The sequence below is a fragment of the Silurus meridionalis genome, chromosome 17, assembly GCF_014805685.1.
Source record: "Silurus meridionalis isolate SWU-2019-XX chromosome 17, ASM1480568v1, whole genome shotgun sequence".
Classification (NCBI taxonomy): domain Eukaryota; kingdom Metazoa; phylum Chordata; class Actinopteri; order Siluriformes; family Siluridae; genus Silurus; species Silurus meridionalis.
Genome location: NC_060900.1, coordinates 22,703,064 through 22,722,750, shown reverse-complemented (window position 1 = coordinate 22,722,750; position 19,687 = coordinate 22,703,064). Strand labels below are relative to the sequence as shown.

Here is a 19,687-nt window from a genome sequence, read left to right as displayed (position 1 = left end):
TTTGAAACGAATACCTAAATTGATCAACTTTCTGGAGATGCCAAGCATAATATTTACATTTGACATTTACTGCATTTAGCAGACGCCCTTGTCCAGAGCGACTGGGCATAGCTACAAACAAAACCCCATGGTCCTGGTGAGTTTGTTTGGAGTAAAAGAACTCTCTCCTTAAAAAAAGGATTGCTTCATTTATTCAAATATAATTTTCATAGATCACTGCTTTTGATACTAAGTACATTAAAAAGTGAGTAGTTCTGTACTTTTACTCGAGTAGAAATGTATTAGGATGTAAGGAGTACTTTTTAAACAAAAATCATATATAAGTATAATATTGGTACTTCCGCTACAGTTCAAGAACAGTGGTTAGTAGTGTTTCCCAGGACCACTGTAGGAGAGATGGGAATCTCTCCTACACAAGAGCAAACTCCATAGAGAGAATATATCAACTTCAGTATAGAACCCTAGAGCTGTAAGGCATACTTGTGTTAATCAAGCGAGAGTCTTTATCTGTCACATATACATTACAGCACATAGGGGATTTTGGGGTATTAGCATGTTTTTGGTAATGTCTTTTAATATTAAAAATTAACTAAAATACTAACAAGACTAAAATGTCTTAAAAATAAATAGACAATTCCCAGAGTAGCCATTTTGATTCTATAATAAACTATCTATCTATCTATCTATCTATCTATCTATCTATCTATCTATCTATCTATCTATCTATCTATCTATCTATCTATCTATCTATCTATCTATCTTTAGTTGGCACTTGCATATGTACAAATATACATGATCATTAGAACTATAAAATGAAATTATTGCATCAATGGATGAATGAATGAATGAATGAATGAATGAATGAATGAATAATTATAAACGATTAGTAGGATTGTCACGGTTTTAAAGTAGCGGTTTAGAAATCACTAATTTGTCTCAATCCAATTCGCTATCAAATAATAGAAGTTAGATTTCCTTGTGGAACTGTACACCAGAGGAATTCAGGAGTAGAACCCTTTTATGAAATGTGCCATTAATCCACTAGAGGTGCTATAAAGAAATGCAATATTTCAGAGGAAACTGCTTAACAAGAGGATTCATGCTATTATGGGAATCAATAAGGATTTTGAAGAACCATTTTGAGGGGCAATGAAACCTGGAATATAAGGGTCATTCATGATACAGCACCCCTGGAGCAGTAAAGGTTAAGGGCCTTGTTTAAGAAGGCCCAAAATTGTCAGCATGGCAGTTCTAGGGCTTGAACCCTGACTTTCTGATCAGTAACCCAGAGCCTTAGCCTAAAAATCCAGTTGGCTAACTATTAAACTCATTGTTTGTCAAATACTAATTGTAAGCTCTTACAAAACAAAGGTCCCTCAATGATTCAAAGAGAACTAAGTAGTACTATGTGGAACTTTTGGTAGTTGAAGAAATCTTTGAATGACATACAGATTCTTTGCTATTCGTAAAAATCTCAAACTTTTCATTACGGGTTCTCTGAATAGTTGTAAGGTTTTACACAAAAGGGCTCCCCACAGAGACAGGCTTTAAAAGGTTATATATGAAAACCTTTTCAACGTTTCATTGCCCCTCAAAATGGTTCTTCAAAATCCTTATTGATTCCCATAATAGCATGAATCCTCTTGTTAAGTAGTTTCTTCTGAAATATTGCATTTCTTTATAGCACCTCTAGTGGATTAATGTTGCATTTCATAAAAGGGTTCTACTCCTCAATTCCTCTGGTGTACAGTTCCACGGGGAAATTGAACTTCTATTATTTGATAGCGAATTGAATTGGACAAATTAGTGATTTCTAAACCACTACTTTAAAACCATGAAAATTCTTTTAATCGTTTTTAATTATTCATTTATTCATTCATTCATTCATTCATGATCATGTATATTTGTACATATGCAAGTGCCAAATAAAGATCTTGATATAGATAGATAGATAGATAGAGAGATAGATAGATAGATAGATAGATAGATAGATAGATAGATAGATAGATAGATAGATAGATAGATAGATAGATAGATAGATAGATAGTTTTTTATGGAATCAAAATGGCTGCTCTGGGAAGTAAAATGGATTCCTTAATATAATTGTCCATTTATTTTTTAAATTTTAGTTACAAAAAATCCTAATGTTTAGTATTAAAAGACGTTACCACAAACATGCTGATACCCAAAAACTCCCAATGCAGGAACGCTGCTCTACTTACCAATAATATCTGACCAAATTCATGAAATTGACACATTTAACTACAGTATGTTGTGTTTGCCAAATCCTCCAAACCCCCAGAGTTGTGTAACATGTCCAGCATGTGCTACACTGTTTATATCTAGGTGTCTCTTGGCAATGTGTCACTTTTGTCACATATGCTCTGATCAAATTAGCCTAATTACATTAGCAGAGTCATTAGCTGCACACAAACACACCTCTTCCAGAGGGAATTCCTGAACTTCAGTCAACTCATCTGTTTTATTTAAAGTAGAAAGAGCAGAAAATATAAAGGAGGAACAAAAAAAAAACAAAAGGAAGATTTATAGCAATATAATATGTCTTTTTTTTTAAAGCTGGGTATTAGATCATACACACCTTAGCTCATCTGTACATTACGTCTAAGTGTCTAAGTCGACTTTTTAAAGCAGTCGTTAAGTTTTACAGCTTGCATATGATTCATAAAATGCAATCATTGTAAAAGAATGGAACAATAGCAGGGTATTCACAGTTACGCGTGACGTTACGTCCTCTACCTGTAGACCTCTTTTCTTCTGCCATGTGAGTTAATTACAGTGACTTCGACTTCCCTCGGGACCAGCAGTCACGCAATATCTCCCAGCATGCAACGGCGGAGCGATACAGCGATCTAAATATACCGGCCTGAGAATCACACCACAAGCCTCCCATCATCAAGTGAGCAGTACCCACTTTCATTCTAGTCAGCAATGGGTTACATTTAATTAGTTATTTCTCGCTCAGGGGAACAGGAGTGGCAGCTTGGTGTGGCTGGGATTTGAACTCACAACCTACTTTAATGTCCAATGCAATACCCAGTAAGCCAACACCTCCTATCACTTCCTATTTGATGCAAATCTGTTTTTTACACTGTTCATAGTTAAAAGTGCTATTTGTATAAATTTCAATTGAATTAAATATCCATATAATACACTGATTACTGTATGACTTTCAATGGTTACATCAGTATGAGGGAAAGTATTTAATCACATTATCCGGTGTCATGCCAAAGAAGACAATCTTATTCCTCTTAAAAGTTTTGTCTTTGCCACTGTTGCCTCTTTATACTTTTTTTCAGGTTGAGATGGTCTGGTGTTTTGGAGATCACCCCCACCAAACTAGTGTGTGGTCTGCATCAGATGCTCTTTTAAAAAAAACACAAGATGCTTTCCAAATCTTGGATCGATTGAATAATTCCACTTCCAAGTCCGCAAAAAAGCACAAGTGTGAAAGCGACACTATGTGTATAGCTAAAAGCGAATTTATAAATAGAATTAAAAATGACACTTTTAAAAATGCTCCTATGCAATGCGATCATCTCTGCTAGTAACCATTGCACTGGAACAGCGCAACCAGGCAACCAGTGCTGTTTCAGCACTTCCTGTGGTCAGGGGAATTCAGGGAATTCTGAAGAGCCCTGGATGCAGGTGTTAAGCTGCTTAATGCACACTTCATGATTCATGGTGGCAGAGATACATTGTCTCTCCAAAGAAAAAGAAAAAAACACTATCCATACAATAAACACTGCCACGGTTGCCTTCATTTGCACTAAGCAACATAGATGGCCTGTAAAATTATTTAATACATTCATTTGCGTTTAATACAAAGCTTCATAGACTTTATAGAAAAATCCAGGAGGAAAGAGAATGGCACATTTTGTAACTTCAGGCACAACGCATATTTTTATACTTGGTGTTTTATGGTACCAATCATGACTCCAATGTCAGAGTTTAGAAATGTGTAATAAAAAAATAAAAATAAATAAATGTAATATAATTACAGTAATATGTTTTAGGAAATCCACAGCTGGCACTGACACAAAGCTATTATCATGGACACTTGCCAACCTTGACAGGTTGATATTGTAAAACTATACATAAAAGAGAATTTATATTAGTTGCTTTATATACGGATTAAAATTTCACCCATTCTATAACATACCCAGGGATAAAGCAGGGCAATGAGATTACTTTTAATTGGAACATGGAAAATTAAAAAGTACTAAAGCAAGGCAAGGGGTGAAAGCGAGAAGAGACAGTATTAATAAAGCTGTTAGTGTCGATTCCTTGTGCAATTTTCTGCTACATTTCTCATTTTAAAGTTATCTTCTTCAGTTTGTCATCTCCATCTCATTCCTCAGCCTCTTTATCAAAAAGATCATATTCATGATAGAGGTTAAATGATACCCAAAAATCATTAAGCTCAGTAATGTAATTAGGAACTGTTTACAATGACTGTCTCTCTCTGGGTCCAGCTGTAATTGTATTTTGCTAGGGTTATGACTGTTTCTAGGGTAGTGCATTGATTTAGAACGGTGATTAAACTCACCGCAACTACCTGTGTCCTACCAATCAGCATCGAGGATTCAGACCAAACATGGTGTATAAGGATATGCTTAAATCCTTTTCCATGATAATAGTGGACTATTTACAGTCAGCCTTCATATTCCTGGTCATTAGGGGCGCAGAATTCTCGTGAAAGTGGTGAATATCGCAGGGGAATATATTCAATGCACAAAAAAGAAAAAGCAATTCACTGTTCTACAACAGTATGTTTTATAAAAATATGTGGGCTAACAAACAATGTAGGCTAACAGAGAGAAAGAAAGAGACAGAGCAGAGACAAGGCTCATTTAAGCATGTAGGGAGGGAAGACTGGCCAGTGTGGTCCAATCCAACAGACAAGCTACTGTAGCTTAAATTAACAAAGTAGTTAATGCTGTTAATGTTTCACATTTCAGGTCTGTATTGGCAACAAAAGGGGGGACCGACACAATATTAGGAAGGTGGTGGAAATATGCGTGATTGGTTTATATATATATATATATATATATATATATATATATATATATATATATATATACAGTACAGACCAAAAGTTTGGACACACCTTCTCATTCAAAGAGTTTTCTTTATTTTCATGACTATGAAAATTGTAGAGTCACACTGAAGGCATCAAGGGCTATTTGACCAAGAAGGAGAGTGATGGGGTGCTGCGCCAGATGACCTGGCCTCCACAGTCACCGGACCTGAACCCAATCGAGATGGTTTAGGGGTGAGCTGGACCGCAGAGTGAAGGCAAAAGGGCCAACAAGTGCCAAGCATCTCTCGGGGAACTCCTTCAAGACTGTTGGAAGACCATTTCAGGTGACTACCTCTTGAAGCTCATCAAGAGAATGCCAAGAGTGTGCAAAGCAGTAATCAAAGCAAAAGGTGGCTACTTTGAAGAACCTAGAATATGACATTTTTCAGTTGTTTCACACTTTTTTGTTATGTACTGTATATAATTCCATATATAATTCCACATGTGTTTATTCATAGTTTTAATGCCTTTAGTGTGAATCTACAATTTTCATAGTCATGAAAATAAAGAAAACTCTTTGAATGAGAAGGTGTGTCCAAACTTTTGGTCTGTACTGTATATATATATATATATATATATATATATATATATATATATATATATATATATATATACACAGAGCCGGAGTAAATTTACTTGAGTACAGTACTTAAGTACAATTTTGAGGGATCTGTACTTTACTTGAGTATCATTTTTGGGGCGTACTCATGACTTTACTCAAGTACATTTGAGAGGCAAATATTGTACTCTTTACTCCGCTACATTTCTTCCCATAACCGTAAGTACGCGTTACTTCTAAAAAAAAAAAAGGAAAAAGAAAAATTCAAAAACCCTCAATTTGTTGTTTCCCTCTCAAACGTGATTGGATTGTGCAGGCGCCAATGCTTGGGACAGCCTATCAGCAATCACCTTCAGCTTTGCGGCAAAGTCCACTGCATGATCAGATTTAGATGAGACGAAACCATGGATGAAACAACAGTGGATGAAGACGCAGCAGGTCCATCCCGGAAATGTGCCAACCCGTGGCCACACCTCGCCAGACTATTTTAATTTTCTGAAGAAATTAATGATAATTTTCGCTTCAAGTGTTTGCTGTGTTTACCAAAACAGAATTTTATCAACGCCTACAAGAATTCATCCTCTAGCTACAGAAAACTGCACTAAATGATTGGCTACCTGCGATAATGCAGCTTTTTACATTCTCGGTTACGTTTAAGTAGTCGAAGCCACATGCAACTGCCAATTTGGCATTCAGATGGCTGAATGATATTTGATTGAATTGAAGTACAGTACACACACACACACAGAGAGTTGTCACACATAAATTGTGTGTGTGAGAATGGTGTTATTCAGCTGAAAGTTTTTTCTCCTGCCTTTGCCTGTAAGTCAATGTGAGAGGAAGGGGCTTAATACTGTCACTCAAATGAGCTGAATTTTATTTTTCCTTCTTTGTTTGTTGACCTGATTTTCTTTAATCATTATTATTTTCTCTTCTTTGCTCTATGCTCCGTGTATAACACGGTCAGGTTCAGAGGTGTGTTACAACAATGCTATATTGCCTTCTTTGCTGGTTTAGGTTTATTGGTTTGATTGTTTTTTCATCAGAGAAACTCACATTTTCTTTTCTGATATTACACATTAATGTAAGCTGAGCATTTGCTTTGATGTTCTTGAGTAAGCGGTCGGTTTTACACAGTCAGGTTCAAATGTGGGTGCAAAAAATCCATTAAAACTCTAGCCGAGGTTTGTCGGAGCGTTGCCATTGTTCTATTGCCTTGTGTGCAAGTGAGAAATGTTAAATAAAGCAACATGGTCAAAAGATGAAAATGACTTGATTTTACTTTGAATTCCTTTTACATTCTCCAAGGTATTAACATTAACATTTTTCATAACTCCATGTAGGACGTTTCTGTACATAAATGTAAGCACTGTGGCAGTAGTAATGCAATATTTAGAAAATTTACTCTTGTACTCTTTATACTCAAGTACTTTTAAAAACAAGTACTTATGTACTTTTACTTAAGTAGACATCTGACTGTAGTACTTTTACTTGTACTTGAGTAAAATTTAGCAAGGGGTACTTTTACTTTTACTCAAGTACTGAAGCTGTGTACTCTGTCCGCCTCTGTATATATATATATATATATATATATATATATATATATATATATATATATATATATATATATATATATATATATATACACACACACAAGTACTGAAGCTGTGTACTCTGTCCGCCTCTGTATATATATATATATATATATATATATATATATATATATATATATATATATATATACACACACACACACACACACACACACACCACTTTTACCCATTTCATCCCAGTTCTTCTTTCAGCTTTAAATTACGAGTACAAATTTTATTTAATTTTTTTGTTCTTCATAACTTAGCCAACAAACTATGTATATAATAAATGGTATAAAAATACTATATAATCATATTGAACACTGACATGTTGCACCTCATGTAAGAATGATAGAAAAAACAAGGGGGCAAAACCATAATTTTATCATTAACAGATTTGCTAGATATGATACTGCAAATGTATCATTACAAGTATTTTGGCAGATGCTCTTATCCAGAGTGGATTTTTTAGACATTTATCTCATTCATACAATTGAGCAGCTATTGGGTTAAAAGCCTTGCTCTGGGATCCAGGGGTAGCAGCTTGTGGCTGGGATTTAAACTCACAACCTTTAGATCAACAGTCCAATACATTAACCACTAAGCTACACCTCCCTAATGCTTAGCTTATTGCCAATATAAATCTAAAAAAGGCATTTTTATAAGGTTGTTGTGTGTAACAAATTGTATGTGACCAATGTATAACTAAAGTATACTAATGGCCAACTATGGGATACAATCTGTCAATACAGAAATCCCAATATTTGTCTTGATAGTGTGACTTCTGCTCTGTAAATAAAGCTGCTACGGTATTGTCAATCGCTTCAATAATATATTCCTCATATTCTCAGAGTGAAAAATCCCCCAGTAATGAGAAAAAGAAAAACAAAGCGACCAGGTCCTGGCTCTGACTGGACAACGGATTAGCATATGAATCTGCAGTAATTTGAAGAATCCCAGTAGACCTGAGGAGGCACAAAAACAGGCAGCTGAGGATTATAGCGCACTGACACAAACAGAACAGGATGGACCTGTTCTCCTGTGGGACCATGGGATAGCGAGGAAGCAGTCCGGCCTCATGCAAAATTCATGGAGGGTACAAAACACAAAATCACGCACAAAGCTGAACCGGACCCAAGATGTTCCACTACAAAGGTTCTCTTAAAAATGTATCAAGCTTCTCTGGTTTGTTGAGCGGCCATGTGTTCGTTCTTGACTGAAATCTCATAAAATCTGGACCAAATGTTTCCCTTATGCATTGCTCTGTAGATCCTCTCACGTCGCTATTTTTAGTTCCGTTCTGTTAGCGCATTTGAAAGAAGCAACTTCAATATGGGGCAGGATTATGCCTCAGATGGTACTGCTGCCGTAAGAAAGAAAAAAAAAAGCATAGCTTTATTCCAGCAAGAAGCTCAACAATAGAAGTTTTGGGAATCGCTTCAAAAACAGATGCGTGCACACGAACGCGTTCTGCATGTGCTCAGATGATCAGATATGTATGCAGCAAAGGGTCAGGCTTCATCTTTCTGCTTAGCTAAGCTGAGATCCTGCCTTCACATTCCTCTCACATCTCTCTCTCTCTCTCTCTCTCTCTCTCTCTCTCTCTCTCTCTCTCTCTCTCTCATTAGCTGTACATACAGAGCGAGCTTCCAGCAGGAGCTAACATCACGTTCAGGAAAGAGCAAAGGCGCTGAGTAAAAATGCAACGGCATCTCCTGTGGGCGCTGAGTGACTGAAATTTCCTCTAAATCTTTAATGAGCCGGAAAGCTTCTCCAAAGAAAAGCAAAGTTACTGAATCTGGAGGGCTTCTGCTGATCAATTAACTCACTTTCAGTGAGGAGGAGGGAGAAGGAAGCACCTCGAGTGTACACACTTTAATAGCGGCTTAATGGAGTAGCAAACATGCTATATCGAATATATGGCTCGCATTACTAGTCGAGCAAGCGCGCAATGCGAAAGTTGGCGACCTGGCTGTACGTCCTTGAGCGAGCCTGACTCTGCTGGTTAAGTATGGCCACGAGATTCTCATAGCGTTTGATAAAACAAGGTACACGAGTACCAGTATTAGAGCCTTGGGACCAATATTCATAAAATACTGTTTACGCTTTTTGCTGTAATTACCATGACTTCCTCAGTCCTCTACGATATATAGTGTGTAAAATAACAAGAGATTATTGATATTGTGTAAATAGGGAAAGGTCCCTTCCGAAGTGCCAGAAGGTCTGTGCTGTTTAAAAGTGCTTGGCCCCCGAATGTCTGAATACAGAGTGGTCTGATGGTCAGTCAGCTTTTATTGATCTGGGGTGAAAAGTGCTGACACATACACAAACACACACACACACACACACACACACACACACACACACACACACACACACACTTCTTCTCTTAAAAGCCCTCTCTTGTGTATTTTGCTTGTAAAGCCATCTCCAGTTAACATGGTGTATTAGCATGCATGATGACTAAGTGTCTATAGGCTGTCTGAGAGAATGGCATCAGAGTCTGGTTTGATTTGTGTTATTAGGGTTAAAAGAAAGCTGCCGAACCACCAAAGAAATGATTAACAATTTCCCAACCTGAATTACATTACGTAACATATGATGTGGTATTAAAAATGTTTCAAAACTAGCTCTGCTTACAAGAAAGAACTTTCACACTATCACCTTCAAAATATTCCCCTTGCACAGCAATACAGCGCTCCCTACTTTCCTGCCACTTCTGGAATGTGTTCTGGAATCTTCTTTTTCGAAGCGTGTCAAACATCTCATGCGATTCGCGCTGGATCTCCGCAATGGTGTCAAAATGACCAGTTTTTAGCTTGATCTATATCTTTGGGAACAGGGCGAATTCTGCAGGACACAAATCTGGCGAGTAGGGTGAGCGCCGAAGTTCATGTGGATTGTTCCCCCAACGATCATCATGCACAAGTTGCCGGATGGTTTGACATTTTCAGGGGTTGAGCTCATTGAAGGTCTTCCTGATGTCTCGTCCTCTTCTAATAAAGTTCTTCCGCTCTTAAAGCACGCGTGCCATTCAAAACACTTGAACTTGAACGACTCATTGCAGCATCACCGTATGTCGAATGTATGTCTTTGTGGCAGATTTGCCCAGTTTCACACAGAATTTCACATTTTCTCTTTGTTCTAACCTGCTGTCCGTGACGAAATCGCAGACGTGATCAGAATAGCACCAGTTAACACTGTTATTCTCGAAACTTTTTGATACCACCTCATAGTACATGCATTGTGTCTAATTACACTAATTGTGTGCATAGTGAAATGATATAACAGCTGGTTAGAGCTGTATTTCATTATTCCTTTGAAGATTGAGATTGTTTGCTGCTCTGATGTCAGTTGGGGACATTGCTCGTGCAGTATTAAGAGGAAAATGTCAATGGCCTCTAAGAAACTTGATAACAGGCAGATTTTGCTTCGAAAACAAACAAGCAGGAGCTTCTTTCCCGAGTCGCAGTATCATGTTAATGAGAAATCTTATTGGAGACTTCTTGGCGACAGAAAAAACAGGACTCCACATTGCACTGAGATTCAGCAGAGGCTTGGCTCAGCATAAATACAGAGCTACAAGTTGACGAGCACAATGTCATCGATGTATTAGTTTATTAGTTTAGTTTACTCTATTTGAGTAGCGTATACAGATACAGTATGTGCATAAGAATTAAGACCCATAATACTAAAGTGCTGCTGCATTGCTGCCTTTAGAGAGATAAAGCGAGAGCTACTGTAGGTCCCATTGCCTGTTAATCAAAGGTGAGTTGTGGGTAGAAAACTGACCATCATGTCATTGAAAGTGTGAACCAAGGAAAACTCTTTGAAGAATATATTGTGGAAAATTACATGATTTTTATAATAATATATGCAAGTCAATCATTGCGAATTTTTTTTCTTTAAAGGAAAAACTTGCTGAAGAATTGGACACATAATATAATCCACATATTCTGTCTAACAAGAGTCTTCTGGTCCGTCCCTGCTGTCCAATGAACTGAAGCATGAAAAGCTTTGACTTTTCAACACTCAGACTTCACCAGCACTCTTCATATCCGAAAGTTCTAGTTCAAAGTGTCTCTATAAATACTTCTTTTTTTTCCCCCTGGAAATGTATTAAAGCAAATGCACATGCCTTTCAAAAAATCAGTTTCAGTGGCCTGTAACAGTCCAGTTAGTCAGTGCTTTCCAGCCCACATGCCACATGGTACCCGCTGAAGAGGATGACGTTGTCTAGTAAATGCTGTCCAGACCAACCCCAACGCATTTCATTCTTTTATCCCTATGAGCTAAGCGTGTGAATTAGCGCCCCGTCTCTGAAAGCACTCTGTCTGCGGCTCGCATTGTAGTAGCAGCCCAGCTGGACCAATCCTCCATCCGATTATTCTCTAATCAGACCACTGGCTGAATGCCAAAAATATCAGTGGTTCGAGTCTCTGGGGGAGATTAACCAGTGATACTTTCCTTTACCAACCTGCGCTAGTGCTGACACAAACATCAACAAACTACCATTAATAAATGTAATTTTATAACTTTCAGCAGTCAATTTATAAATACAAAGAAAAGGCCTTGACTGTACCTTTCTTTGTCTGTCATCCATGGCTTGTTGTTTACCTTTAATGCATTCATCTCCAACTATGTACCTTCAAGCATACACTATATGGACAAATGTTCCAGACATAAGATTCATATGTGCTTTTTTTGACATTGCATTCTATATTTAGTCCCCGTTCGCAGTTAGATTAACCTCCACTCTTCTGGGAAGATGTTCCACTAGATTTTGGAGTGTGCTTGTGGAGATTTGTGCTCACAAGAGTGAGGTGAGGAGGCCTGGGGTGCAGCTCAGTGTTCCGAAACATCCCAAAGGTGTTCAATAGGGTTGAAGTCAGAGCTCTATAGCAGGCTACTTGTGATCTTCCACTCCAGCCATGTAAACCATATGTTCATGGTGGAACAGGTTTGTGTCTTGTAGTTCAAGTAAAAGGAAAATGTAAAACTACAGTATCCAATGACATCCTATACAACTTGTGGTAACAGATTAGGGAAGAACCACATATGGCTGGAAAAATCAGGTGTCCTTATGCTTTTGTCCATATGGTGTAGTGCATTTAAAGGAATACTACACTCACATCCACCAAAGACACAAAAAAGAGCATTCCTTGAGTGTACAGTATCCTCGAGGTAGATTTAAGTACCCTTTTTTTTTCATATGTGAAGCTGTTATAAAAAAAACAGTTCGAATGGAAATCCCACAGCGATTTCCAAACCCAAACACAATTATGGGGCTTGTATGTAGTAGATCACAGTAAGTCAGTATATAAAAATAAATAATAGCTGTCCAGTTTGAGTGTTCCGTTGGCGTAAATCCTAGCCGCAGGATTCATGTTTAGTAAGTTATTCAAGTCCCGCAATACGCCCCGGGGCTCGCAACGGAGACTTCACGCTTCGCATTTTTTTTTGCCTCAGGACATGCTCCCAATAAATCTGCTTGTTTAGTGGCATTAATATAGCCGATTGGTCCGCGAAGTAGCTTTGTAAATAGCAAATTTGAAAAGAAATATCTGTAAACACAAACCAGAAACTAATTTCACCGCACGTGCCTGGTGTACCGATAATCCGAATTATGCGTCGGCGATCAGCAGTGCATAATGTATCGCTTGTTATTCCATATAGCAAAGCCAGACCTTACGGGATGCATAGAACTTTAATAAAGCACGCTTTATCGAATCCTGGGAGGAATCTCACGTGCCCGCTCACTGTGCAACGAAGGTGTTGATTACTTTTCTAGAACCGCAGCTATGATACTAATTCGAAGGAGATTCATATTAAGGCGCCTGTTTTTTTTATACTTTCTAGAAACAATTCACTTGGATGCTAGACACTTTCTGTGATCCAAAGATAATAAGAAGTGAAAAATACGTGTTGTGAATTAAAAAATAATTTAAAGTTGTTGATAGGACGATGCTCTCCGTCCGCTTAAGGAAGGAGTCTCCAGTTTTAGTGAAAACGATGAGGGGTTTTGGCCTTCGGTCCACACTGAGATGCCGTTTTCAGTCAACAAAAACGTAGCTAACGTTTTTCTCCAAAGTGAATGAATTTGAAAACGTAATTTTCAGGTCTCAATGTGGATTGTGAAAATTGAAGGCTTTCGAAAACAATGTCACGTGTTACGTGTCTTTCTTTAAAGCCTGTGTAAAGTTCATTAGTGTACACCTGCTTATATATGGGTGCGCTTTATAGTCCGGAAATTATGGTATGTGTCCTATAACATGCATGATTTTAAGAACTTGTCTCCAGGACGTTTCTTGACATTAGATATAACTATTAATGGATAAAAAAAGCATATTTTTTATTACATTATATTACCCATTTCATTGGGTAAATTGCTGTGATGTAAGCGGAATAAAACGCTTTAGAACATGGTGCCGTTTGAGAATAATCAACTTCAGGATGGAACCCTGAACTCATGTCAGATGCGCATTACACCAACCCCGATTATGAAATATTTGCCTTTAACAGCACGGCCCGCTAAACCCGTCATGTTTTATCTCTGATTTAATATATTGCGAGACAGAGATGATTGCGCGCTATTTCCGTCCGAATCCCTGCCTTGCTAATAAAACCGGCCTCTCGTGTATACTTCGCCTTTCAGTGCATATACTGTACATGGCACAGCCCCAAAGCTGTCACGCAAGCTCACACGGTGCTGTGGCAGAGGCAGCTTTTAAGCACATCAGAGAGGAAAAGAGATTACAGGACACTGATGATGGCTGGAGCAGATACCTGCCATTATTGCGTTCTCACAATCGCCTTCGATAAGACCACAGAGTTACGGCTCATATGGGAATTCACGAGGGAGTTGATGTATCCAATATAAGGTAGCATAAACAGGGTTAATTAGTTAAACATGTGATGGGGGTTGTTTGTTTTATAAAATTATCTGTATGAACCGTGTTCTCATCAGTGAATACATTAAGTTCATGGCAATCTGGCTGTGCTTTGCATGCATGTGTATGTGTGTGTGTGTGTGTGTGTGTGTGTGTGTGTGTGTGTGTGTGTATGTGTGTTTGCACATAATCTGCTCTTTTAAATATTTTATTTAATAATTTCAGGGTCCTCAGACTTCTATTCAAACATCTTTCCGTTTTTATATATTTTTTGACTGATATAGGGTTATACACATGCCGCAAAATGACGTTCCAGAAATTTTCAAGGACTCTTCTTTTTTTTTTTTTTACACAGAGTACATCTTCTGTGTACAAACCAATTCTTCATTTACATTCCTTAAACACACCTGGATATTACAATTTGGTTGAAATATTTTCAATGAATATACTCAGGGTGTCGTGCAAGCAATGACGTGTGTGTCTGTGTGTGTGTGTGTGTGTGTGTGTGTGTGTGTGTGTGTGTGTGTGTGTAAATGCATGGGGAAGAGGGGCAAGCACTGAGGTCATGGTTTTGTACACCAAAATCTAGGAATATCTGACAGTTTTGACCTTGCAGGGACATTTGGCTGGTCGACATGAGAAAAACAATGTTTATTTTATTTTTGTTTAATAAAAGAATGGATGACCCTTTTTTGTGTGCATTATATCATTTTTCATTATAAGCAAATCGGATTTATTTTCACCTTTTATTTTTTTTGTGAATTTTATTTTTTTTGAAGCTGTAACTCTGGGATTAAGGACCACTTGACTACAGCAATTACGTAACGATAAAAATAAATAAATAAATAAATAAAAAGCTTAGGCATGAGTTTAACACTGAATGTGCTAAGTCAAGGCCTCAGGTCACATGGGGTTGGGTAATATGATCAAATCCAGTAGCACGGGTATCATTCTTTTAGAACTATTATTATTCAGGTTTGTATTCATTTATTTATCATCAGTAGCTGTTTCTCTGGGTCAGGGTCACTGTTAATCTGGAACATGGATAAACATCTGGAATGGGGAACAACACCATCACAGGACAATCTGCATGCATTGTCACACGTTTTGTAAATATAAAATAAGCATATAATTAAAAGATTTGATTTGGGTTTTCAGTGCTAGTTTTTTTGGCAGGAGTAGGTTAAATATTGCGATATATGAGAAGCAGAGCATGAAAGTAGTGATATCATTTTGAAAATAAGGCCAGATTATGAATCTCATCTATTCAGTTGTGTACAGTGGCTTGTGTGGAATCTTAATTGTCTGGGTCATTTGCCCTTAGGCACTTTTTTTCTACTTCTGACAACCGTGTGTGTAAGAGCGAGAAAGAAAGATATATAGAAAGAATATGTATATATACCAGAGTGCAGAAGCGCTCAGGTGGGTCTCCGCACGTGATGTCTGGCGGCTCCACTCGGATCTGCATGAAGTCCTTCATGGCAGCAGGTCGAGGCTGACATGCATAATGCTCCCACGTGGGCCCGTCATCCGTGCTCACCAGCGACTTACAGATGTCATACTGGCCCAGAGCGATGAGCACACATTGAAAAAACAGGCAGACCGGGAGGAGCATGGTGTGAAGTGCTAGGATGGACCAGGACAGGGAGTTTGGGGCGGGGTGAGCGGGTGAAGGAGGTGGAGTCTGTCAGCATCGACACCAAAACGATTTCATAGTTCATTAGTGGGACAATCATCCACTGCGTATTCAGTTTCTTCCTCCCGAAATGAGTTCTATCATTTGCGAAAGCTGGGGGGGGGTGAAAATGGGCGTGGACTCTCTCCTGGTTCAGGATGTAAAAGTCACTTTGAACAAGTTTACCTCAGAATTTATTAACCTGAAAATCTGGCTCAGAAATCCAACAGCTGGTGGAGACATCTCTACATATGGTTTTCTTTATTCATGCTTTAATCGGAAGCCAGAATAAATAGGAAATGTTTAATGTCGTTCGGAAAAAAAAAACACAATTGTTTTTTCCTGACTGGGGGTCTTCTCTCTCGTCACTTTTCTCGTCCCTGAACAAGGTGTCCCGCTGATGCAAACCGGATGTGAGGCAGGTCCATTAACTTTAAATGGTTTGCTCTAGCTTTACTCACGGGAATTTTGCCAGGAACCAGGAATCATCTTGAACGTCCATATGGTTTCTCATGCTCAAGTTGTAAAAATTTCCGATGTTGATGTCCGTCAGATTTCCGAGGGTTGCTAGATGGGCTTCATTTCCACATTCTCTCTGGTAAATAATTTTAAAAAAGAACAGCAAAATTAGAGTTAGATTAAATTTTAGAGTTTGAGATATATATATATATATATATATATATATGATCATCCCTTAATGCGACACCATTTGCACGTGTATCCTCAACCTTGTTGTTATATTCAATAAAAGTGCTGTTACATAATGGAAAGGTCCAAATGTAAACAAAAAATAAAGCTACCGCACAATACAACAACAAAAAAAGTTCACTCCAAAGTGCAAAGAGTTTGTTATAGTGCATATATAGTGCATATAGTGCATAGTTGATTTGCACAGGGCACGCAGATTAAAGGGGTCTTCAGGTCTTACTTAATTGTGGCCCATAATTAATCAGAAGAAAAAAGATTTACTGATTCCTTATTCCAAAATCAGACACTATATGAGGATAAAAAGTGACAGAAAGTCAGAAAAACTGTAAGCATTGATAAGGGGAAAGATTTAGTATAAAATCTATACCAAGCAGAAGGTTCAACTAAAAAAAGCATGGCTAAAGTGTTCCATATTTCCGCTCAATATCTCTCACTCTCAGAAATAAAGGTACCAAAGTGTACTTTTTCCTGCTTCCTGGCATAGTACCAACAGCACAACAGCTTTTGTCCCTCCAATATGGATCTCTTTACCTGTGAAGGTACATTTGGGACAACTTTAATTAGCAACATCAATAGTCCAATTATGGACCTTGAATTATTTTTAAGATGCACTTTATTGATTTGTACAGCCATCCCAGGAGTATTCCCAGCTCAGTGTGTCTGAATCCAGCACGAAGCTGATCTTGACGAATATGAATAAATGACTGACAACAATCCTTTTTAAAGATTACATTCTAAAGATCTACATCATGCATCCCTGATGGTATCACTTCATGTACAAACTAGTGCCTTAGTTTCCTTTCCATTCTATATATCTAAGAGTGTAAGCATCTAAAGGTTTTTTGGGAAGGTTTTGGAGGGTTTTTTTGGATGCAATCCGTTGTCGAAACAGCTTTGTGAAACTTTCCATAGAGTCTAGATCTTTTTTTCTGAACAGATTGGTGCGCCCTGTGTCCATGCGTAAAAGGGTGTCGCGGCGTGCGGAGGCGGCTTCAGGTCATAATACAATAAAAAGTTGGAAGAAAATGTATTTGAAAAAGAACAAGAAAAGAAATGTGAAGCACTTCATCTCACACTTTTTTTCAACCCCCGAATCCTCAAATTTTACCTTGTGAGAAGTGAGAAGAGCTCCGTCCGTCCATGCGTGCTCTGTTGCAGGATTCCAGCTCGCACTGAAAGCAAGACATCTCCTCCTCCTTTCACGGATGAAGTTCAGATGATGCGTAATCCCTTCCCAGAACACGGCGTTGTGCAATTCTCTGCGCAATTCTGCAGCCCAAATCCTCTTCCATGTAAAAGAGATGCAGATGCGAGCGCGTGTGTGTGTGTGTGTGTGTGTGTGCGTGCGCGAGTGTGTGTGTGTGCGTTATTGGGCTTGCGCAATAATTGTAGTGTTTGTCGGATGAGTTTCCGTCCTGCAAGTGCGCTCAAGGACGGACAGCGCTCGCGTTACGCAGGAGCATCCCACCCGCTTCTCATTTCTCCATCCTCCTCCTCCTCGTCATCCTCCTCCACTCCTCCTTTCTTCCTCCTCCTCTTCTTACTTCTTTTTCTGCCTTCTTTATTTCTCTCACTGAATCTTTTGCACCTGGAGCCTGCAATTTAATCAGCCGCTCTCCCACTGAATCCTGCTTCTGAGTTTCACATGCCAATGGTTTACCTTTTGTCCTGCTTTTTGAAGTAAGTCCACTTCCGCCTGCTCTCTACCTTCCAGTCTTACCTTCCTGGCTGAGTACTCAAAGTTTATCTCCGGCTGGAAGCCTGGGAGCGTCCCAGTGGAAGATCAGACATCTCGCCCTGCTTAAAGGGCCACAGACAAACCTCACATCACTGCACGCAGAACTGCTCAAATATATATATATATATATATATATATATATATATATATATATATATATATATATATATATATATATATATATGTGTGTGTGTGTGTGTGTGTGTGTGTATGCACGGAGAACTGCTCATATATATATATATATATATATATATATATATATATATATATATATATATATATATATATATATATATATATATATATAATCACATCCGCATAATATACGTGTGTATATATACAGACATATATATAAGAAGTGATTCTTATATATACATGTCTACGTTATTCTTACATATGATGACTAACCTGAAATTTGTTTGTATGTTTGTTTGTTTTTTTAAACAAAATTTATTTAGATGTTATTTTTTTATGTAGGATAAATCTTTCACTTGATATTTAAAGATTATTTATGTTACACGTGATTCTTATCCCCCCCAGTCTGGTCTGTATTCTGGTCTGGTACCATAAGAACCTCCAATACCTGCAAGAAGCCAAGATGGCCCTGTTCTTCACTTGCTTTCATTACACCATCACCTACCGTTCGGGCTCCAAGAACGGAAAGGCGGACGCCCTATTCCAGATTTATGGACCCGACGAACCCACGGGCCCCGCACCCATCGTTCCTTCCAAGCTGATCCTTAGCCCCATCGTCTGGGAGTTGGAGGAGGAGAGTCCAGGCACAGCGCAGGGAGAGCCAACCCCAGCAGGGTGCCAGGAAGGTAGGACGTTCATTCCCGGGCCATACCGTTAGTCCCTGCTGAGATCGAACCATGAGGCTTCAGGTTCCGGCCACCCGAGGAGGAGACAAACTCTTCTCTAGGCCCAGGTACGCTACTGGTGGCCCGGGATGAGCGGGAAAGTCTCACAATTTGTCCAAGGCTGCTCTGTCTGTGCCATCTCTAAGACCCCATTAAACTTACCCGCAGGGAAGTTGGTCCCCCTGCCTATCCCCTGGGGGATTCACACCTGGGGATTGATTTCATTAAGGATCTGCCCAACTCGGACGGTAACACTTGCATTCTAGTGGCTGTGGACTGCTTCTCAAACGCCTGCAAGCTGGTTCCCCTTTGTGGCCTGCCCACAGCCTTAGAGACTGCAGGGGCGCTGTTCCATCACGTCTTTCAGAACTTTGCTCAGCCTCCTTGAAGAAATCGTGTCTGACTGGGGACCCCAGTTCACAACCCATGTGTGGAAGGCGTTCTTTAGGCACCCAGGGGTCAGAGTTAACATGTCATCTGGATATCACCCTCCGACCAACGGACAGATGGAGCGGAAGATACAGGAGCTAGGACGCTACCTCTGGTCGTACTGCAATCAGGACC

At 38.8% G+C, this 19,687-nt stretch overlaps 1 protein-coding gene across 2 annotated transcripts in view; it reads right to left on the bottom strand.

Moving 5' to 3' along the window:
* Positions 1 to 18,194, bottom strand: part of ntng2a (netrin g2a) — a 75,322-nt gene extending 57,128 nt beyond the window's left edge. The window contains exons 1-2 of one of the 2 annotated variants that reach the window (XM_046872145.1): positions 17,634 to 18,194; positions 15,545 to 16,412 (exon numbers count right to left, since the gene is read on the bottom strand). In XM_046872145.1, the coding sequence (XP_046728101.1) occupies positions 15,545 to 15,757 (213 nt within the window). In that variant the 5' untranslated portion in view covers positions 15,758 to 16,412; positions 17,634 to 18,194. The remainder of the gene's footprint in view (positions 1 to 15,544; positions 16,413 to 17,633) is intronic. The other variant, XM_046872146.1, reaches the window with a different exon arrangement.
* Between the last annotated feature and the right edge of the window lie 1,493 nt (positions 18,195 to 19,687).